This window comes from Vidua macroura, chromosome 2 (genome assembly GCF_024509145.1).
Source record: "Vidua macroura isolate BioBank_ID:100142 chromosome 2, ASM2450914v1, whole genome shotgun sequence".
Taxonomy (NCBI): domain Eukaryota; kingdom Metazoa; phylum Chordata; class Aves; order Passeriformes; family Viduidae; genus Vidua; species Vidua macroura.
The window spans coordinates 13,420,581-13,444,612 of NC_071572.1; the positions used below are offsets into that span (position 1 = coordinate 13,420,581).

The 24,032-nt window shown below is 40.3% G+C and overlaps 1 protein-coding gene across 9 annotated transcripts; it reads right to left on the reverse strand.

The window, feature by feature from the left end:
- Positions 1-298: 298 nt before the first annotated feature.
- ZFX (zinc finger protein X-linked) lies at positions 299-23,689 on the reverse strand. 9 transcript variants are annotated; one of them, XM_053969661.1, is made up of 9 exons: positions 22,905-23,098; positions 19,237-19,306; positions 17,849-17,937; positions 16,852-17,418; positions 8,330-8,479; positions 7,991-8,134; positions 7,766-7,900; positions 5,427-5,567; positions 299-4,117 (listed from the first exon to the last, which is right to left on the reverse strand). In XM_053969661.1, exons 3-9 carry the CDS (start codon positions 17,907-17,909, stop codon positions 2,931-2,933), a joined length of 2,385 nt encoding a protein of 794 aa, XP_053825636.1. In that variant the 5' UTR covers positions 17,910-17,937; positions 19,237-19,306; positions 22,905-23,098; the 3' UTR covers positions 299-2,930. The 9 variants fall into 9 exon arrangements, with proteins under 9 accessions (XP_053825636.1, XP_053825630.1, XP_053825633.1 ...); XM_053969655.1 differs by lacking the exons at positions 19,237-19,306; positions 22,905-23,098 and adding an exon at positions 23,586-23,689; XM_053969658.1 differs by lacking the exons at positions 19,237-19,306; positions 22,905-23,098 and adding an exon at positions 23,377-23,447.
- Positions 23,690-24,032: the final 343 nt, after the last annotated feature.

The following is a 24,032-nucleotide window of genomic DNA, read 5'->3' on the forward strand; positions in this document are numbered from 1 at the left end:
TTGCTGAAAAAACACAGAGGCATTGTCAGAAGTCTATCAGATGTGCATTCTTTAATAAAAAAACAGGCATTAAAATGGATTTTGAAGACCTGCCATCCCTTTCACTTTTGCAGATTTCCAGGTAAAGGAACGTTTCAGCCACGGCAGGGACTGAATCACTCCCGCCCCAGTACTGCACAAAATGAGCTGAAGAGCAGGGAGCAGAAGGGAAGTTGAAGTGCAGGCGAGCTGCAGGTGACCGTGTCCCTCAGAACAAGGCTCCGTCTCAGAACTGGCATCAAATAGACTAAAATGGTCATTAAAAGGAAAATATTTTGAATTTTATTTTTTCACGTTATTATCAAGTACACAATTACAATAATGTCACACATCCCTATATGGTACTATGTATTTTGTTTTTTTCTTTTGTCTTTTTTACAAAGTGTACAGAGGGAAGGACATATACAATATTTAACAGGGTATTTTCTACAGAACAATAATTTATATTATGTCCTTGTAAAAATCTGTACCTTTTTTAAACATTAAACTGAAACATCCATTTTATAGCATTTGCTAAGCAAATTATTTAAGAATTAAAACTAACCTGTAACTAATGTCAGTACATTAACAATAACTATAACTTCATTTTCTCTTTATACAGACAAATACATTTTACAAAATCCACTTGACCAAACCCTTAATTATTAAAAAAAAAGTTTCAACATTGTGCTTTAAAAAAAAAAGTGTGTATGATTCCAGGCTACGTAAGAGAAAGAAAATGCATAAAATTGTGTTCTTTGTCTTTCAGCTTATTTAAAAAAATAAAGTTCAAAATGGCTAAAATCCTCAGCACTACTATGGGAATTTTTGCAGATTTTGTACACTTTTCAGGTTTCCAGTTAGAAAATGTTTTGAACATAAGAGAGGAAAAAACAAGTAGTCACAGGCAAGTATTTTGCAAGAAGCTAGTGGGAATCTCTGCTGGGTTTTACTGCATCTGGTTTGGCATCAGCAGGTAACAGACACTACGGCCATGTAGGAAATCCACTGGCTTCAGCGGGGATTTCAAGGAAGGCACAATGCAGCACAGCCAGGAATTACACGCTAAAGAGTCATGTAGCAATATTACACAAGAACACACCCAGCAAGTCTGGGGGCACTGCAAGCAGGCAAAGAAAGAAAAAACCATCCTACAACACAGGCAGTGACATGGCATTGGACTCTCCTGAACTGCACACTACAGACAAGAATTTCAGCTTGAACTGAGACAGGAGGGATGAGCAGTAGGGCAGGGCTTGGTAACAAGACAAAATACAAAAGGCCTAGAAGATGCACATCCAGAAAGGAAACCTTTTTCTTCCATCACCCCAGACTTGAAACTAGCATTAAAATTCTTGTTTGAGTTCAATTGGAAGTTCACCTGCCTAGAAACAGGAATTAATACTGGCCCAGTCTCTGAAGCCTTTCCATTAGGGAATTGTTGGTTACAAATCTATCCTAATCTGGCAGGCAGCCGAGACTGGATTCTGCAATCCATCATCAGTGGCTGGGATGGGAATTTGAGCAAGGGGAGCAGGGTCATGTCCTAAAATTTGGCCTGTAATTAAAATGGTTTGGGTTTTTTGCTCCAAGGTTGTTGTTAAAGTACATGACTTTGTGCTTGGTACATTTACACTGCAATTAGCAAATGATATGGAGCTACTTTATAATAGTCTTCAGGTGGCAAAATTGCATCTAATAATTGTAATATTCTCCCAGCTGTTTATAAACAGATTGAAAGAACTGGGTTAATTCTGGATACAGTACTAATTATTAAACAGCTGCTGAACACAGCTACTAATGGCTCAGGAAATACATTTAATTTAGAAACAGAACTGCATCTACCATAAGTTACTTTTCTTATTACGGATATCTATGTTACAACGTCTCTACTCCTTATGAACTCATCTGCTCCACTCCATTCCCTTCTTAAGCTCTCACTATAAATATCTGGTTTCCAAAATTGAGGCACCTCTTGGTCTTAAATTCTATTCTAAAACAATTAACAATAAAAATGTGACTTGAACCACAAACTGGTCTTTCAAAGAAATACCAACATACATAAAAGCATAAAGTTTGAGGTACGTTTACCAGCACATACAGACAGTTGTGATCTATTGTTAACTCTGCAAATGGAACAAGAGTATTTTACGTTTCCAACATTTAAGACAGGAATAAAGTGGAAAAAACCCAACTCTTGTAACATACAAAACCTTTCAAAGACAAAGAAGCACAGAACAATAAATGCAGTATTTGCGCATATTTTGAATTTGCCCAGGAAAGATAAAAACTGCCCCAAACCATTTTTTAAAATTATTTTTCTCTCTGAAACCAGAATGAAAACACAAAGCGAGACTTGTAACTCCTCAACCAGAAAATAGTTCACCTGCCACGAAGTCTGTATAGTTAAAACAGGACAATCAGGTGGGCCCTAGTGACTTTACTGTCAACATGACAATTCCCCTTTTTATACACACCTCTGACAATTTTATCAAGAGAAATTTCGTATTTTTAAAATTCACGACAAAACTGCATTAACATGGACACTGTGAGTATCAACGAGATTAGTAAGATAAATATACTTAAATAAACTATTACGGCTGAAAAATTCAGTAAGAGACAGGGTTTACTTTATTAAATGCAACTTTATTGTTGCCATCTTTTCTTCATTTATTAAACAAACTGAATAGAATTCAGAACACGCTATTAAACAAAAGGTATAAAAGTCAACTACAAGCAATAATCCTATTTTTATACAGCAACAAATCAAATGCACAGTATTTTTTTTGTATTTTTTTTGTTGGTTTTTTTTTTGTGTGTGTGTGATCGCAGGTGATTGGCTTTAAAATAAGCTAACTGCCTGAAAGGCAAATTTCCTTTATAATTCCAGCCATAAGTCTGTGAAAGAGACTTTAAGGCAGCCCAACATCTTTATGATGTCGCATAATGTGCTGGTTCTTCTCTGAAGGCCTTCGGAAACCTTTCTTGCAATACTCACACCGGTGAGGGTAGTCTTTTGTGTGAATGGAAATCACGTGCCGTTTGAAGCCTGAGGCATCTGTAGTGCTATACTCACAGTACTCACACTGATAAACTTTCCTGCCACTGTGTGTTTTCATGTGTTTTTTCAGCTCGTTTTGTTGCCTAAAGCCCTTTCTACATCTCTTGCACCTGAATGGAAGATCCTTTGTGTGAACTGAGAGTATGTGGCGACTCAGAATGAACGGATCTGCAATTTTAAAGTCACAATGTCTGCACTGGTGCAATTTTTTACCTTTGTGAGCCGCCACGTGTTTTTTCAGTTCCGAAGGCCTGTGAAAGCCTTTATCACACATATCACACTTATGAGGATAGTCTTTTGTGTGGACTGAAATAATGTGTCGTTTCAGATCACTCGAGTTTGAGCTCTTATGGTCACAATGCAAACACTGATGTGTTTTACTTTCTTGATGCATAAGCGTATGCTGCTGTAGCTCTTTGGTATCTGAAAAAGTCTGGAAACAAATATCGCACTTCAGCGGCGTTTCCTTACTGTGTTTAGTCTTTACGTGGGTTTTCAAGTTGGAAGAGTCGGCAGATCGGTATTCACAATATTGGCACTGGTAGGGCTTCTCGCCAGTGTGGATCCGCATGTGCTTCTTGAGCTCCGATGGGTGGCGAAACCCTTTGCCACACTCCACGCAAATGTGAGGAAAGTTCTTGCTGTGGACAGCCAAAAGGTGGTGACTCAGTAACCCTTGTTCTGCTGTCTCATAATCGCAGAATTTGCACTTGTGCATTTTATTAACTCCTTTGTCCCTGTGCACCATCTTGTGAGTAAATAAAGTTCCTGCATGAGAGAAGGTTTTCCCACACTCGTCGCATTCAATAAGCTTTTCTGTTTTGTTGGTCAGCTTATGACTCTCCAAGTGGTTATGTAAACTTATTTTTTTATTCGTAGTGTAATCACAGTCTGTGCATCTGTATTTCTTCTTAGTAAGAAGGTGCTCCGGGTGGTTTTTCATGTGCCTTTTCAAGAAACCTCTGGATTTAAATTTCTTTCCACAAATCATGCAGGGATAGACTGTCAACGGATGACCGTCGGGGCCAATAATTATTGCTGAAAAACAACAAAAAAACCCTTTATCAATATCATACAACAATACTACACTTCAATAAATATCAGATGTTAACAATAAGATGAATTGTTGAGAAAGATGGGATACATAAGTTTTACTATACAGGTGTTCTTCACCTCAAATAATTCTATTTTGAAGAATTCTGAGTTCACACATTAAATACATGCAGAAACCAATGGCTGGTGCAAAGAACAGCAGCCAACTTGTTAAATTGAGTATCATCTAGTAAGCAAAGTACACAATCTTCTCCTGACTCTCCACAAATTGGTAGATAAAGTTTAATCTTGCAGTTTAATCACCTACTACTGACTACAATTCAGATGCCCTGAAACTAACACCTCCTTAGTATGCCATCTGTTACAGCTACAATCTGAAGAGGTACTACGCAAGAATCAGTAAGAACATGTTTCATGTACAGAAACCTCAAAGCTTTGGAAATTATTTGCACTCATCTATCATCCTGACTTGTTTATCCTGAATTTGCCTAGGCACGTTAAAAAAGCTGCCTTGTCCAAAAATATTTTATAAGGAGAACTGACTAGCTGGAAATAGAAAAGGCCAACTTTAATTTGCACAGTTTACTAACTCAAACTAAACAAAACAGAACTCCTACAGTTAAGTCACAATTTGGAAAGAAACTTCTAATATTAATTAAGGCAGGGCTACTGAAGAAGAAGTTGTGTTTTTTCAACTTTATCAAACCAAATAAATATTCTGACTTTAACACAATAACAGCAGAAAACAAATTATGCCACAGAACACTTCTGTTCTCACAGATGAAAGGAAAAAGATAGGCACAAACATCAACGCAATTTCATTTCACGACTAAAACAGGAAAAGGTATAGAAGTTACACTACTGAAAATTAATATACAATGTTCACACTTTCCAGTTACCTACTGAGCTGAAATAATGAAATGCATTGTCCTATATATTTTCGATAAAGACAAAAAAAGGGTATTAAAAGGCACGATTACAGAATACCATTTATCTAACATCACCTTTTAAAGTTACATTAAACATTAAAATGGGTGTGGCAAGTTAAGTCTGTAACTAACCTTTTGCTATGATATTTTTTCCTATGTCAGAGATGGCTTCCTTTAAAACACCTGCCACAATCCAAATCACACATGTATTTAAAATTTGTACAATAAAATATGCACTCATTTATAAAGCAGAAGTGTTGTCAACCAAGTAATTCCCCAAATCCCCTCTTTTTACAAGACACTCCACATGCATCTGTTTATGGGCAAGTGCCTGGATGATCGAGAGCCAGGCACCACATACTCACCTGTCTGATACTGTCTGGACTCAGGTCTCCTCTTCTTCTTTGGTTTTTGCTTGGCCAGTCTCCCAAGTCCAGATGACTCATCTATGTGCAAAAGAGCACTTGCAGTGCCATTCCGACTTTCAATGCCATCGTTATTATTACCTACCAAGGTAAGTTAAAAAGTTACCTACCAACACTGCAGGTAATTCAAGCACAAATTCTACAATGGTAGTAACAGAAATGATAAACTATTATCTGGACATTTAATCAAACTTTAATCATGTACAGCATAAGCTGGAAAATGTCTCACCATGAAACTTAGGAATTATGTTTGGTATCATGAGCATTAGCTTTGTTAATCTAATTTTACAGGAATACATAATGTACAGGAATTAATGGCTTTTCATTACACAGAGAATTCTCCTTCAAATGTAGCATTTTTTTAATCTCTTTGGATGCTAATTATATCCAAAATGTTTAACATTATTAAATAATAGCATGTCACAGTATTCACTGTGCCCGATTTTCTTTTCAGTCCTGAAATACATTTGTGTGTGAGCTCTCATTCACTTCTGTATGTCTGAATTCACCTGACTGAAGTTTGTCGCACACCAAGTTTCTGAACTGGAGCTGTGATCAAAGAATCCTTCTGAACAGCCCATAAAGTGGCAAACAAAGTACACTACTTACTATTTATACACCTGATGTTTTAGCACTTACAAATCCTTTCTACTGGGAACAAAGAGCATGCTCAGTATTGTGTAACAGAAAGAAGGAAAGAGTCTTTGCCTCACAGAACTTTGTGTTTAATACACAAATGGTACCACTGTATGTGAAACAAACATGAAAATTACAAACACATTCAAGGAGGTATTTATTGGCAATCAGTTTAACACTGGTGATTTAAGAGCATAAGTAAACTTTTAATAATAAATTTTGTGGTCAAGTATTTACTTGAACCAATAAAAGCCAACATTTCCTAGTGAAAGCAAAGTACACAAGACAGGAAGATTCAAGAAAGTGCAATATGATCAACAGCTGTTCCTTTGGTACAGAGTGCTGAGCATTAATATTCATGATTAATGTAAAGAGACTCAGAGCCAGGCACATGTGCAGAGCCTGAAGATTCTCATCTGTATGCTAGCTCATGTGTTCCTCTGCCATTTTCAGGCCTTCGTGCTTCATTTCTCACTGTCCCCACCATCTCTCACCCTTTGTGTTAGGTTGCTTACTGCTGACAATGCAGCCATTCCACTGTTTCCCACATTCTTATATTCTCCTTTCAATTCCATCTCACTGTTTTTAATACATTCTGCTCAATTTTCTCCCCCTCCTCCAAAACCACTGAACGTTTAGTATCCAACTTGTTTCAAGTTCACTCAATTTCATTTTTAATGCCCACTCAGACTGGCTTATGTAATTTCCTTCTCACTCAAATTGGGCTCACCAGTATATCGCCTAAGATAAGGCTTTGGGTGCACTACCATCCATCCCCTAAGTAACTTTTAAACACACACTGCTCCCTGAAATTTTGCCTTTCCTGACTTATGTCCAAGATTCCAGCCCCCACTGTATTCCCAGCACAATTGTCTGCTGGCACCAACACCACAATCCACATCATGCAGACATGTAAGTTTTGTCCTCTACTCCACTATTTCTTTTGTTTTGTTTAGAAGGAGAAAGGGGCAACACAGAAACAATTTTTCAGATTAAATTCTGGTCTTAAGCTTACAAAAGTTTGGGAAACCAGTTTGTGCACCAGTTGATGTTCACATATCAATGATCAAGAAAAATGGTTCTGCATGCTGGAAATACTCTCAAGGTTCTGCTACAATTTTAATATCTCCCTCTAACTTCTTTTTATTAATCAATTAACTATTGCCATGAGTGAAATCATGTGTTTATATGGTCCTTCTAGAAAGCACTTAAATCAAGCTAGACCTCAGTGTTGCTTTTCACTGTTACACTGAATCTTACATATTCCCATCTGCTTCCTTTTTTTTGCTCCCCCCAAATAAAAATATTCAGTTCTAGTCCCAAGCCAGCTCTCATTATGTCCCAAAACTCTGAGGAACAGAGGCACTTGAGATTCAATTTTTTAGCTGGAAGCTCATGTATTTCCCCTTTCACATCATGAAAATATGAAGGAAAATGCCTGTTAAATAGAAGCAAGAAGAAGCCTGCCTTACAACTTCCCTCTTCCTTTCTTTTTAAGGCTCTTTATCCTAAGAAACCATTCTTAAACTAAAAATCTAAAAACAAACACAAAAGCACAAATACTCTAGGCTACCCTCCAAAAACCAATCCCTGGTACTTTGCTGCAGGGTCACCAAAGAATAATTCTTTCAAGTATTACTTACCATAAGCTGCTGCCCAAGCTATGGGCATGAAAGTTTTAATTTCGGTGTCATCAATTTGCTGTTCATGGGCAGCTGCGGCATCCTCCTCTCCTACAATCACCTCCATATAAACCTCATCAGCTATTTCTGCAACATCTAAGATAAAAAGAAGTTTAAAAAAAAAATAGGAATGCTGCACTGCTGAAAGTGAAAATCCCTGCTCCCAAAGGAAAGCCACCTACTTACTTAAGTCTTCGTCTTCATGCTGAGAATCATTTACAGTCATGTAAACCATTTTCTCCCTTGGAATACGAATACTGCTATTTTGATCGAGCAATCCAACTGCGTGGTCATTCTCTGGCTCGCTCTCCACAATGTCTACTGTGCCCCCTAATTAGGAAGACCAGAGCAAAATATTTTAAATACATTTCACCAAAATCTAGGCTGAACCACAAAAAAACTGTAAGTTTGTCAACTCTTTAGTATCAGACTCACAGGTCTTTACATACCACTTGAGAGAAACCACCAGTCTCATGCAAAATTTCAAGTGTCAGGTTGGAGTATTCTCAAAGAAGTGTATTTTACCTAAATCATCTTCTCCAGGATCTGCTTTGAATATATAGACCTTGATGACTTCTGGACAAATGCCATCCACTTTACAAGAGCCACTTTCTGACTCTGCTTCCATGGTAATTTCAGCAGAACCTTCGTGTTCTATCTTACCAGCATCATCCACTACAAAAACAAGTTATTACAATTACCCAGTCATATGCAGACAGACATGTGTGAAATACATATTTATTAATTTATTACTCAAATTTGGAAGCAGTTTAAAATTAGAAAGTTGTGATAAAGAACCTATCCATTAATATTTTTTTCATATCCTTGAAAATAGTGACAATAAACACAAAAATAAATTCAAGCTGTTATCTTCTAGTTAAGCTGGAAGTGCAAGAATGCTGCAGTGACAGAACTAGAAGCATGAACACTGCACGAGGCAATGCTAATAAGGAAACTGTGATCTGCATCAAGATGATGGTAGGAAGAAAGTACACACAAATACTTCACTCTGTGGCATAATTTCACTTATTTTCAGTTTTAATTGCTTCCTCCTTCATAACTAATAAGATATTAATTGTTCTTTTCAAAAGCATTATCTGTTGCTCAACCCTGTCTCTGATGCAAGTGGCACACTACTGCTGGCCATCAGACCTGGTTCCCTGCAAAGCACTGGTACTGATGCTTTTCCAGCTGCCAGGAGAGGAAACCTGAACGGCAACTCCAGAAAGAAACTCCTCCCCTTTCCTCATGCCCTCCACAGCTGGGGACGGAGCACGGGGATGGAGCACAGCGCCAGAGCCCAAGCGCTGCCCTCGCACTGCAGCACTGGGAACCTGTCCCTGGTGTCCTTCCTGCAGGACCCTGCACTGCATTCCTGCTGCAGCCCTGTGTACTCCCAAACTTCACTCTCCCGCCTCCAGAAGGGCACCCACCATGCTCCAGGCTGAGCTGCTGAAACTTGCCCAGAATCCCACATACCCATGGCTGACAGGCAGCTTTATAAGGAACACACTTGGATTTTTGAGGCATACTATACATTGGCACCTCCCCCATCTTACTTTAGCAAGAACAGGTTTTCAAGAAAAAAAATAGTAAGTATGCATTCACAAAAATCAAATCCAGCTCTCAAGACCTTTGAAGAATCTTCCAATTTTCACAAACCCTAGATGTTTATTCAGTATTGAAATTATTCAAGAATGCTTAACATGACAAAATACTTTTGTAATTTGTGACTTTACTGTTACTCCCTCAGAGTCATGCATGACTTCAGTTCATGATAGAAAGACATGGAATTTATACTAATAAAAATCTAAGAAGTGTCCTATAAATGGTGAAGAATTTTTAACTACCATGCCTAGGACATACCAAATGCTTCACAAAGTATGCTTACTTTACCAGTACTCATTGAACTACCCTCATAAATAAATCATAGCTTTGCTACTCAGTAACTACATTCTTAAATTTATTTTAATACATACTTTAAAAAAAGCTCAAGCTCAAAATGTTATTACTATTATTTTCTTGCCATGAAGCCAATAAATTAGCCTTTGAATTAGAAAAACTATCACATGTTCTGTCTCACGCTTCAAACATAACTGTATTTAAGTACAATTTCTCAATCAGGCATCACTACTCACAAAAAAAAATGAATAACATTAAATTATAAAGCACTAACATAAATTAGTCTGTCTCTCCTTACCAAAAGAACAGCAGAAAAACCTAAATACTTGGAATGCCAATATCATGATCAGTGGCCATGGTATAGACTATTTCAAGCAGTAGGATGCTTAAAAAATTACTTTGTGTCTCAGGACAACATAATATCTTGTGGCTGAAGCCCAAAGCTTTTAAAAGTAAAAACCTTAAGATGTTCTTTTGAATCACATTAACAATGTAGCTCCACAGTGTGTATATTCAGTTACTAACAGACTTTCATGACTTCTTTGTCATATCCGTGATACACCAAATGTCATTGGAACTCTGACAAAAAAGAAAACTTGCTTTGTTCCTACACTAAATTTATGTAGCTGTTCTCCCTCAACTTGGCTGTTTCCAGTGTCAGGCACATTTACTTGAAAGGCTTTCAAATCAGTGTAGACTGACTTTACACCTCTGAAGCCAAAAGGGAAGTCTGCCACCAAGATCAACTGATGCTGGAACATACCGACAAGGAAGGAAAATCCTGGCTGAGTCAATCAGAGAGAAAACAAATCTATGTGCATGATGGCCCATTTCTTTTAACCAAACCAGTTTTTTACTTCCATTTATATATGAAAGTATCCATTAATAACTTTCACACAACATAAGAATTCAAGATCTTAAAAACATGCTCTATTCATGCTTTGAAATAAGTTCTCCAAGATTCTAAGTATTATTTTACCCAACATAATAAAAAAAAATTGTTATACAATTTAGAGTTTGTTTATCCCTGAATTCCCTTTATATTCAGCATTGTTTTAAAAATCTAACAACTGGTTTAAATATTTTACAGCCATTAAACTGTAAGGAAATTGATGCGTAGGAGGTATGAGGCCAACTTTTCTCATCCAAAAGGAAAAAAATTCACTCTTGACAGGTGGTAATATTTTAAAAACTGAAGTCCCTGATGGGCTTGAAAAGCAGTAATATTTGTCTAGTAACAGGCAGGTAACAGGATGAAAAATAGAGTGGAAAGGAAAACGTAGGAAAAAGATAAAAATTGAAGGAAAAGACAAGCCAGGTGAAAGAGAATGGGTATTATTACAGAAAGTACCATTTCCAAGGTATTTTGTCCAATGGCTACACAAGCATTTATTTATACTGATTCACTGGCAACGTATCATGAAATTTGCTTTCTATTTAATATTTGCCCAAAGCTTCTGCATTCTCCATGTATCTCAGTCTCACAATCTGAGAAAATTATATTCAGAAATACTTGACTGATTAATGTTTCAAGTTGGAACTCTGATGATATTAATTTTTCATTTCAAGGGGTCCCACAAATTACCATCCATGGCTGATCTTCTTTCATATTGCTCCTCTTTGACATTAACAAAAAACCAAAAACAAACAAAAACAAAAAAACCCCAACAACTCTACAACAACAAACTCCCCCCCCCAAAAAAAACCCAACCAAACAAAAGAAAGTACTTAAAAGAATTAGTTAAACTTCTAAGAGACCACTTCCTTTTAAGTAGAGCCACTGAGCAATACTAAACTAATCACAAGTCACACGCTAGAAAAAAGTTCAGGCTAGCATTACTGCAGTACTATTATACCTTGTGCCTCCATTTTATCAGATATGAACTGGACACTAAAAACTTCAAATGTCTGACTTTTTCCCCCCTATACCAGCTGGTAGCTTTCATTCAGTAAACAAGTGGATACAGACTAAATCTCAAGACTTTAAAAAAAAAACAAACAAAACAAAACCCAGAAAAATTACTAGAGCCAGTACAATTTTACATGAATTGCAAGAATGCAGTCTATGGTTACTTTGCCAAAATTCTTCACAGACTTCACTGATTAGAGCAGTCTGCTCTTTGCATACTATGAGCTGCAAGAAACAACTAAGTATGTGCTTCTCCAATGTTGCAATAATTGCTTCCATATAAAGATAATGCTAGAATTGTGATTAAAGCACAAACAGATGAGAAAGGTGCCACACAACATGAGAGCCACAGCATATTTAAAACCTGTCTAGTTAGCACTTATAAGGAAATCAAAAATAAGAGACCAACAGGTAAAAAAAGGAAGAAGGAATAAAGAATAAAGCAAAGAAATAGAAGATCCAGGCAACAACAACAACAGATATATAATTGCATTTATTTTTAATGGATTCCATAACATTTTAAACTTTTTCTTTCCTACCATTTCTCCTCTATGTGGGATTAATGAGGAAAATAAAAGGATTGTAAAAAATAAAATTCACTTAAGCACAGACACCTTCCACCTTTTTCAAGTACCCACTGTTTATTGCTAAAAAACACACCAAAACAAGCAACCTAAGGAAAAGCCTATCTACACCAAGTAAACAGATCTTAAAAATGTGTCAATGGAGCAATTAGACAAAAATCATCTATTTTATCAGGCTTTATGTTCCCAAATGGTTCTCTCAGCTGCTAAAAAAATGTGTATCATGGGACACTTGTCTGCTTACAAAATAAACAACCCTATTTAAACATTATTAATGAAAAAAGTAATTATTAACTATTTTCTCTAAAACAGATTAAAAGCATTGTTTTCCACTTTGTTATTTGTGACAGAAACATCTACTTAACAGCAGAGAATTCCTAATCCAATGAAGAAACTATTTTTACCATACACTTATTTCTTGAATGGAAAAGCAGGTTTCCTAACCTATTAGAAAAGAGAAATCTGCTCTTATTTTCATTTTAGTCCATTGCTTTTACATGGGAGTTGCTTTTACATGCATCTAGAGGTCCCTCCAGGGTAGTAATCTAGTAGAGGTGTAATTCCTGAGCTCCCAACTGGGATCTAACACTTGTCCTTCTTGTCCTCTGCCCCTAGCACACAAATCAGACTAAGCTCTGAGACATCACTCAGCCCAAGGTAACTCTTATTTCCATCACCTCTCAGGGTAACCTCCTGAGCAGCCTGAGCTGCAACAACTGTTGGTGCCACTCCAGTGGTCAGACAGAGGCATGGCAGCAAGTTCTACCTCTGAGAAAAAAAAAATATGAGTTCCTGCATCTTTAGCAACCTCCAGGGAAAAAGAGGGAGATATTTACGCTAAAAAAGCAATTAAAAGCCTTTTGCTTTGTTGACTCAAAGTCTACTGGATGGCCCTAAGGAATAGCAAGAACCCTATGGCTTGGTTCATCAGATCCATTGCTTTCAACTTAAACATCCAACAAGGATGAAAAAAGATTGATTTTCATAGGCCTAGGTGAAACCTTTCTCTCTCTGTGAGTTATCCTGGCTTTGGACTCCTGTAATGAAAAGTGTTAATTCAGATAAAACAAACAAGGGACATGTCTAACTCAAGAGAAAAGCAACGGGACAGACAGACGGACAGCCGGATGGATGGATGGATGGATGGATGGATGGATGGATGGATGGATATAACACAGCTCCCATATTTGTAAACATTTAAATTCTTAAAGGTGCAGTTTAAGCCTTGTGAGGCTGCCCTTTGCTCTTTCCGGACTCCTCTTGTCAAACTTTTGCACCTCACTATTTTTACTGTGGTAAGAGTATATCAGGATACAACTTTTCATCTTACAGAATCAATTAATGCCAGAAGATGTGTCTACCATTGCCAAGTAGAATGAAATCAGACAAAAAAAAAAATCCATTTCCATCTTATTGTTAGGCACAGAGCACTGCTTTCCTTGGTTAGTAAATGTAGGATGTTTGTTTTGTTTTGACAAACACCAGCCAATCTCACCACTACTGTTTCACTTAAGGAGAAATGGTTTTCCAAGCTACGAAAGAATTAGTACCAGTGTGAGTCACAGCACAATTTATACTTTCCTGACCCAACTGAACTGGCTTAACTGAACTTGTTATGGAACATGCAAAAGAAAAAAAAAATTATCAAACCTCCTTTCATCTTTTTCAAGCCACTAGCTGGTAGGTTTGCATTCTTAGTTGAATGAATATCTGATTCTGCTCTGCTGTAAGTGCCCCGAATCTACCATGGACCAAAAATGAATCTTGAGGGCAAAGACAAAGTATCCAAGAAAAAAATTAAGTACATCAAAAAGTAACTGGTGATATAAAGTTGTGCCAAGAAGCATTGACTTGAAAATGAAGACAGCAAAGGCATATTAATTCCCTAACTGGGAAAAGAAGTATGAAAATACTGAGCTCACTGAAGCAAAGTCACAGAATGAAACCCACAGGAGCTGTACTCTTTGAAAAGACAAACCAGCCTGAAACCAACAAAGTAGGCAGACACAACGTTTTAAAAAATGTACACACAGATTAGTCATTTCAAATCACATATTTTCAGGATAAAGCTAAGAAAATTACCTTAAGAAAATATATGTATACTCAGCTCATTAGGAACAAAAATGGAAATGCTTATAGAGAGCCACAAAACAGGAAAAAGCAAAAAGATTTTGCCAATAGCTTCCACTGAAGAAAACAGATGGAAAAACCTACAGTAGAAGGAACACAAAGTGTTGTCCCCTGATTTTCAAGTGCCTACCTAAAAGAAGACAGGCAAATGCATTCTGAAGAACACAGTCTAGCTCACAGATCTGGAAAGCAGCAACATTTGGCTACTGTAATGGCAGACAAGATTACATTCTAACATCTGCCCCTGCAGTTCAGGGAGGTTTGACAGAATCAAACACAAATTTACAAGTTAGGATGAAAAAACCAAAACTGGACTGGCTGATGTTACTACCTTTTGAAAACTAAGTTCAACCGAAGAACTGAGACAGGCATCAGATCAACGAACACATACACTGCTGATGCAAACAAAAAATAATAAAAAAATTAATTAAATCATATTTTTCATACAACAAAGAGACTGTTCGGCAAGACAGCCTTTACTTGATGGAAAAGCGCTAGACTCTGCCTTCACAACCAGAAGAACTTGTTAAGCAGGCTTTAAACACAGTAGGTGGTAGTAGGGACTTCCCTTTAAAATGAACCGTAGAACATTAAACACAAGTAGAATGCATTTTTTGTAGCGTAACGATTATTTTAAATGTTGACTTATTTAAGGTTCTGAATCTCAACAAAGTATATTGCAAGAGACGTTTAATAATAAATAAACTATGAAACAGCAGAAATATGTGACTGAAGATGGAGAATACCCCAGCACAAATGAACAACTGCTACATCTAAGAAGCCTTCCCAGCTAGGTAGGGATCATACAAAATGGCCTCTACCAAGACATTCTGTCCCTGTTCAGCCACTGCCAGCGAGGAACAGCATACACATCCACCACCCCTCTCTGTGCATTTACACAGGTATGGTTTGCAAAATGCTCCATGGCAGCAGCCCCAGAGGCCCTGCTCTGCTGCAGGAGGAAAACTTTCACAGGAGGGGTGAGCAGAGACAGGAGCAACAGTGCCTTGAAGAGCTACAGCCAGGGATAGGGAAGAGGGAAGGATCACCACCAGAATCAGGCCTCAATTATCCACAGACAGATTATCCAGTCTGTTGTCTACCTATACAGCAGGTTCAGAAGCATTTGAGCTGCTTTCATCAGATTTATCTTGGGTACAGAATCAAAAAGTTTTATCTGTACCACACCAGACAAGAGTGCATTTATCAGTCTGGATCAATACAATTTCAGAACAGATCCCCTGACCTATTTCACCTCGGTACAATCCTGCAGTTTAATTTACAGTATTTTGTGTGATCCATATTTTGCATTATCCCATTTCATTTTTTCCCAGATAATAGAGAATTAACTGTACCTCATATAAACTCAAAACATGGCTGCAACAAGGTTACTCAAGGAACTCAAGAGATGATAAATTAAGAAATGCAGTGATCCTAGGTAAGGAGAAGCAACATTAAAATTTGTAAGTACAGAATATAAAATTAAAACAAGTTATTATACATTTCAAAAATATGTCCAAAAGTAAAGACGGGGGAAAAAAAGGAGAAAAAAAAAAAGAAAAAAAGGTAACTGAAGCAGAGCACGAAGTACACCTCATCAATGGAATCATTTAACACCACACAAAAGTGAAGTGCCTGAAATGGCAATTAAACAAACCAGCCTAACAAGGCTTTTCTATTTCTACAATAAATAAATGTTCAGCATTACACTGTGATGTTCCTAGGTGCTGCACTGAGTAATCACTATAATAAGTAACATACTTAGAGTAAACTCTAGTTCACACAAATGGATATCCTCAGTGGAAAAGGGATTGATGATATGCTCTATTTTTCTCCACCCTCTATATTTAAGCCTTTTGAAATACAATTCAAACAGATTGTGCCACTGCTCCTAAGGGAGATTAAGATATTCACTTCCCAGCTATGAGCAGCAATAGCTACTCTTTTTGTTAGCTGCATACCTCTGTCCTTTGCTTAATCAAGAGAAGAAAACACATCCTAACAGCAAAGAAAACCATACTGCTGTCTGTATTCACAATAAATGGAGTGCAAGAGGTGAGGGCTTAGCAAAAAAACAAGACAAGGATTGGATTTTCAGAAACCACAGCTTTTTACTCTTTCTTTTCCATGAAATATTTTTGTTTCCTTAATGTCTTGATAGTCATCATAGTAACCTGCACGTGTAAGCATTTTTAAACATTGTCACATTAATTTTCTTTCAGTTTTTATTAAGGATATGGCATCTGGTTTACTGGAATTCTTACTCTTTTGTTCATATGTTATAAATTGCTACAGAAATAACTTCTAATCAGACATGCATTTGCCAGTATTTCTCTCCATTAGCTTCACCAGAACTTTTTGCTGGTACACGTTCCTAAAAATCCCTCCGTGAGAGTACACTTGTGAGATGTATGTTTCAATAAAAAATAAAGAAACTCTGCTTTGAGTATTGTCTTAAGCCCTCCCTCATATATTTCAAGCCCATATCATAAGAACTTTGATGGCTTTACCCAAACACTTACAGGAAATCATAAGGTAATCATCACAGTTGCCCTTCTCATCTTGATGTTCCACAGGGATTCCATTGGCATCAATCACTGCCTCTGATGCACAGTCTGCCACCAAGACTTCCTCAGAAACAACATCTGTTCCCAGAGTATCAGTGACAATATCTGCTTCTTCAACGTTATCATGAACTACATGTTCTACGTGTCCAACTTCAGGTACATGCATTGACTCAGTTGTCAGCACATGTTCTGGTATAGACATTGTCTCTGCTGTTATGTCAGAAGCTAAAACATCATCCGGGACAGTGCAATGAGCCAAAGAAACCTCTTCGGCTACGTCTGTGTCCAGCACTTGTTCAGGAATAATGACTGTTTCAGACACGTCTGGCTCGTCCATGATATCTGGGCACTGAACATCCTCAATAACAACATCCTCAATGACATCCTGGATTACTACGGAGTCTGGATCATCAGGAACAAAATTATGCACAGTTATATCTGAGTCAACCACATCTGAAACAAATACTGTTTCCTGTACTTCCACAACAATCTGATCTCCATCCATATGTGCTGCATCAGCTCCTGAAAAACACAATTAAAATAGCACTTAAATTGTAAAACTGTCTTATATGAGTTGGTTAATAATTGAAATTACTTCTGTTTCACTTCAACTTTCACACTATGCTGCATTTAGTAAAACAAGCATAACAGCATATGAACTATTAAGACAGGCAGATAAAGCAAGTTCTCAGTAGATGCTACCATAATTAAGATGAACAAGATTTTCTCTCCCAAAAAAGATTTCCAATTTTTAGACTCTCCCCCAACACCCAAACAACTATTACTTGGCTGAAAGAACAGTAGCTCATTCATATTGCCGTGAGTAATAAAACCAACCCAAACTGTGTACAAAAGCATTGATGCAGCACAGCACTTCTAAGCAAAGGCAGAAGAAGCAATAGTCAATTGCATCAAATGTGAACACTTATCTATGTATTATCTCATTACAGACCTGTTGGATCAAAAAATGCATTTGGCTCATGTGGCTGCAATTCAAGCCCATCTTCATCCATGGCCTTTAACTCTCATCAGTCACAGTGTCTGCAGAAGACAAAGAAGAAAGGTAATTTCACTTGTATTAGGTGAAGAAGGTTGCCTCTGTCTATGCACCTAAAGTTGACATTTTGGGTGCATGGAAGTTAACATACAGCACCTCATGACTTTAAGATGAATCAGATTTTACTCGGGGTCCCTCAATCTGGGATTCTAGCAATAATACTCTGGATGACCAAACACCCACTGTTTGAACTAGAGTGTGAGGTCCAACACTGAGTCCATTTCTCAAAACCCTATGGCTTCAAAAACACAGAAGCAGCTCATAAAGGAATGTGAAAATGTGATTTCCATATCATCTTAAAAAAAAAAAATTAAGACAAAGCCTAGAGATATTCCTGTGAGAACCTTAATCCAACATATTCCTACTCAAGAAACTCAAGTCCTGTTGGAATATAGAACTGTGAAATCATTAAGGTTCAATATGTTAAGTTAAACACAAAGAGCTCATTATCTGAAATGCACACTAGTTCTGATGTCCCCATGTTCATTCTTGGACAGTCAGGAAGAGTTCTCACTCTTATGTCACTTCAGGAACTGAAATCATCAATGTAAACTGCTTCCAGAGCATAACATCAAATGTTTTCAAACCTAGATCTGTAAATATTTTCAAAACTCTTGCCCTAAGACAAAGTACCATAAGTATCACAAGTTAGTTCTCAAAAATTACCGAATGTCATATTCTACCAAAATTTTTGAACAGCATATCAACATTTCAATGCTTAATGACTTAGGATTTCAGTCTTCTTAATCAAAGAGCCAAACAAGACCACAAAGTTAAAATACTGGCAAAAATGTAAAACTGCAATCTAAGTTCTGCTGCTTAGATATGTGCTTTAGAGCTAGGAGCAGGCAAAGCTAGTTAGGTAAAATGCAGTCTAACATAAACTTGTACTACTCCCTTGCACTGAAGTCCAACTATTTTCCCACACGCAGAACAAGCAAGAGGCAACAGAATGTTGCTTTGTGTTTCTGCTTGTATTTCTGTAGAAGTGGAAGATATTTTTCTTCCTCCAAACATTTCTCACAGGCAGAGAGCTCCCCATTTCTATGATACCTTCACAAAAGACAGACAAAACATCAAGATTCCACCCAAGGTTTCTATAAGAATCATAGCCTTTCCAAATTACATCAACTAACATTTACATTCATTAAGGCTTTATCAGGGAAATTGCTATACAAAAGAAAAAATTAACTAGTCCAAAATACAAATCAAAACCCATAATCTAGAACAAGTATTTTCTAAACTTGCCCCACTTTTTAGCTCAAATTTTCTCAACTCTTCACCTCTGGAACTCTCCTTTGGGGTGTTGTCCAGCCTCCAGTGCAGTCACTTGGGCTGTCTCTTTTACAGAAGCTGAGGGAGAAATATAGCCAGACACTGAACTGGAAGAAAAATAGTAGAACACTAATAATTTTACAAGGTGTTCTGTATTTGTGTGATGCTCAGCTGGAAGGCTCCAGTATTTTAAAGACAGCTGTGCTAACAAGTCATTGTGGTATCCAACTGGACATAAATTACCTCCCAATTATTCTGTCAAGAACTTCAACCCAAAGTGCCCACTATTAAGAGGGACAGCTCTTCACCCAATGCTTTTTTTCAGAACCAAGATCAGAAGAAAAGTGTTTCTCAGCCTCAAATGCAAGAAATAGCCTGACTGATAGCAATCAACTTCTGCCATGCCACAGAAGCAAGAACAGAGTAACAAAATCCCATACAGTAATTCTAGCAAGAATTATTCATACCCAAATTGCTTTCCTCCCATCTATTCGGTATCCACCCAGCCAGTCTACTACCGATGTCCTTCCTATTCATCTTGTATTTTCTGTTTTGCCTTCACTGTTTAGTTTCTTCTCTTCTGTTGCTTCTTTTCCAACTTTTGGCGTGCCTGCACCACCATCTTGCTCATTATGTCATCCGCTCATTTCATCCCTCCAGATTCTAACTACAGTACACTCCCATCATCCACACAAACCTCTCCGACTCATCAATTTGTACCAAAGATTGTATTGGCAATAAGGAGAGGGGTTTTTTTGGTACAAGGCAAAGGGGTACTAAGGGCTGTCAGAATTAATACTGCCTCTCTCCTCAGACTACACACAAGTAACAAGATGGAGCTCTCTCTGTCCAGATCTCTGGGAAAAGTTCAGATGCCCTTTGTGCCTGTGCTTCTGAGGGCTGTATATCACACACATCAGCCTGCCATCTGCTGCGACCTGACCAGCCTGAAGTGTCAGTTCACCACCTGAAGAACTGGCATTCATTTGCTCTGCTTCCTGCATTCACCACCTACCTGACCACTCCACCACAAATTCCTACTTCTTATGATTCATGCCTGTACTTTCTCTATCCTATCTGCTCCCTAAATTCCTCACTTCACTAAGTGAGGCACTCCTCCACTGTCCTTCTGTCTATCCTCTTCACCCATGAGATGCAGAGTTCTCCATCACTACTTTCCAGCTTCCTGTAAGTGCCCGCTGACACCATCTCTTCCCTGTTTTTCTTGTTTTCTGGATTCCAGGCGACAGATTGGAAACCCAAAATATCCCTGTGGTGTTCAGGAGCTGCAGTTTCACAGCAGTGACTGCCCAGCACACCACATAATTCTGGCCTCTTCTGCACTGGTCAGGTCTTCTCACCTACACTGGCAAAATGTGCTCAAAACAAAGGCTCAGGCTCCAACAAACCAAAGACTTCCTGGCTCACGGGCTTTCAAGTCTGAGTCTTAAAAAGGCAACCAACATTTGCTTTGGTGCTTGCTCCAGAGTAGAAAGAAATTTCAATGCTTTCTCTTTTTTTTTTTTTTTTTTTTGTCTCTTACTAAATAATGTGCTTTAGCATACAGACCCAGCCAACTCTTACCCCTGTGCAGGACCATAAAGAGTTTGGAAGTGCTCCACTAGGGCACAGGCCCCACATCCACAGAAATCTGCTGCAAGAAGATGACCAAAAGAGAATGCAGGCACTTAAAATAGGAATTAACTGAACTATCTGAAATAATAAAGGTGTCCAAATCAGAATCTGCAGTCCAAAAAGGCATAAAGTAATTTGTCTATGGCTGAGGCAAAAAAAATACAAAAAGATTCCTGAAATCACTTCAGGCTTTGACGATTCTAACCAGGAGATGAGAAAACACTGTTTCTTCCTGCCTGCTCTTCTGAGCAGAGGGTGAGCACAGGGGCACAAGATGCAGCCACACAAAGGAAGGAACACCACAGGGCTCCGTACCTGTGACAGCAGCTCCGTGACACAAGAAATACCAGAGCTGCTTCTTGCAAGCACCACAGAGAACATCTTCAATTCCCTGGCAAGCACCCCAAGCTCTGTGGTACCATAAAGGCTAGGAAGCAATTCCAGCTGTTCACTTTTCTGCAAGAGTTCAAGAAGGAAACTCCTCTCAGTCCTTCCAAAACATTCTAGCTGACACTTAACTCAGGACCCATCAAAGCCAACAGAATCAAATTTTCAGTTCCATCTTGGGAACCCAAACTCTCAAAGAAAAGCAGGTGTCCAGCCATGTCCCTACACTTAGTCCTTCTCAACTATGTGGCTCTTTGTTCAAATCTCAGGAATTCTGGTAACACTCTTCTACCACTGGACAAAAAAATCAGAGGGATCCAGAATCAGGTTTTATAAGCTTTGAAAAGAACTAAACATCTACACCTTTTACTTGGCTTGGACCCATGCCAGCTTCACATGGATCAAGGACTAATACAACTTTGCAATACATTTAATTTTGTCCATACAGTTAATTTTTACAAACTGATTTTTACCTATTTACTCAGAGACTTGGCTGGTTTTGGCTTCATGGAAGTCAAGGTAACATTTTCAAGTCGAAGGACAGATGGAAAATTACATATTAATGGAAGAAATGGTATTACTATATTAGCAATAATCTTCCAAAATAAAAATGATCGTGAGAACAATGAGTCAAGAGAAGCAATGCAGACCTTGCATTGCCACATTACACATCCTTGACTCAATAGACCTAGCAAGGTAATCAAGATGCAATAAAAAGAAATAGACAAGCTGTCATGTTTTAAAGGAGCAACTTTAAAAATAGAGTTCCTTAATAGAGGCTTAATATTCTGCAGAAATGGTTTCTCTGCTCCCACCAAAAAAAAAAAAAAGGAAATGAGGAAAAAGGAAAAAAGGAGAAATTTCAGACCAAATATCCAAGCAGCATAACTCTTACAGATCAAGCCATAAAGCATCAAAACTCCCTACGTGCAAGTGCTGGCCCCTACCCACGCTGGGATGACTTAGTCTACAGCCACAACCATGTTCCCGTCGTGCCTTGCTACATCCCATTAAAAATTGCGGCACGCCTGGCATGTCCCATTTGGGTCAGAGCCCCGAGCCACCGAGGCTTCGCGGTGCTCGTGAGGCAGCTCTGGGCTCGGTCCACGCCACTGCTGCAGTGTCACCACTGGCCTGACGTGACCCACTTGTGGGAAACGCACGGCACACACACACACACACACACGGACACTGCTCTCAGTCGCACACACAGGAAAGGAAAAAAATCCCCTACACTCCTATAGGATTTCATTCCTGCCTTGAAAATAACCCCAGTTATTACCAGGTGGAGAAACAGAAGAAAAAAAAACTACATTGTTACAATGTGATCATTCAGCTGCTAATTTCTTGACGCATCTCCCTCAGTTTTGGCAGGGGAATCAGTGCTGCTGCTCTCATTGCGATTCCGTAAAAAAAAAAAAAAAAAAAAAAGTCATTCCCCTCTTTGTTGTAGTTCAGTGTGGGGTATTTGCAGAAACCGGTTCAAGAAAAGGGTTTTCTCCAGATTTCACTGGAATGTTGTGCGCCAGACGACAGTAATTCCAAAGGAAATAAGCTAATTCTTAACGAAACCTAAATTAGGGAAATGACCGAACCCAGGCGCACCTTTGAACCAGCACCAAGGGGGCCCCAAGGGGATTAGGGGGCTGCTTACGGGGCGAGTGGGCGAAGGCGGCTGCGGGAGAGCTCCCGGCGCTGCCGAGCCCGCGCCGCCCGAATCCCCGGCCGGAGGAGAGGAAGGAGATGGCGGGGCAGGAGAGGACCCGGCCGGGAGCCCCAGCGCGGCCGCGTAGGGAGCCGCGGCAAGCTGGAACGCGCCTTGCTCCGCTGCGCCTCACAGTGTGGCAGCGGGAGGCGGGGAGGGTGTGGAGGCTGCGGGCGGTCCCTGCTGGAGCCCCGAGGCTCCCCCGCCCCGCCCGGCCCGGCTCGGCCCAGCCCAGCCCAGCCCGGCCCGCGCGGGGCCCCGGCTGTGCGAGCGATTAATTCAAGATGGCGCCGGGGCCCTCCGCCCCCCCCCGCCCGCCGCCATTTTGTCTCCTCCTCCAGACACCTCCGAGCCCCCCCCGGCCGGGCCCGCGGCCCCTCACCGGCCCCACTCGCCTCCCCCCGGGGCCGCGGCCACCCACCTCCACTCCGCGTTCCTCACGCCACCTCCCCCGCCACGCCGGGCCGCGCCGGGCGTGCGGGACCCGCCGGCGCAGAGCCCGCGGCCCGCTCCTGTGGCGGAGCCCTGGCGCGGCCTAGCTGCGGCCTCCTCGCGGCCTGTGCCGCGGCCTGTGCGGGCAGGGGGAGGCCCGGGCCGGGCGGGCGGCAGGGCCCGGCCCGCGGCTCTTACCGTGCGGGTGGCGGGCGGCGGCGCTCGCTCGGCGCGGCCTCTCTCAGCGCGACTGGGCCGAGCGCGGCGGCGGCGGCGGCGGCTGCGGCGGGGCGGGCGGGCGGGCGGGAGGGGAGGGAGGGGCCGAGCTCGGAGCTGAGTGGAAGCGGCCAAGCTCCCCGGGCCGGGCCCGCCGTCAGCACGTCACGTCACTGCCCGAGAGAGCCCAGGAGCAGGCGGAAGGGAGCGCGCCGCCACCGCCGCCTCGGGCCGCCCGCCCGGCCGCCCGCGGGGGCTGGTGCGGCCGAGCGGGCCGGGGGCCTGTGCGGAGCGGGCGAGGCGGCGGTCGGGGCGGCGGGGCGGGGGCAGCGCGGCGGCGCTCGGTCCCGCGGCTCCTCCTGCCGCCGCCTCCGCCGCGGCTCGGTCGCGCTGCGCCGCCCGGGGCTCGGCGTGCGCCCGCGGAGCACA

What these genes read in the sequence shown, in the direction of transcription:
- ZFX (XM_053969655.1), bottom strand. Translation starts at nt 17,909, where the DNA reads ATGGATGAAGATGGGCTTGAATTGCAGCCACATGAGCCAAATGCATTT. An exon ending in TGATTACCTTATGATTTCCT is followed by an intron (nt 8,480 to 16,851) that starts GTAAGTGTTTGG and finishes TTGTTTTTGTAG; the next exon opens with TGGATGATGCTGGTAAGATA. An exon ending in TCCTGGAGAAGATGATTTAG is followed by an intron (nt 8,135 to 8,329) that starts GTAAAATACACT and finishes CTTCCTAATTAG; the next exon opens with GGGGCACAGTAGACATTGTG.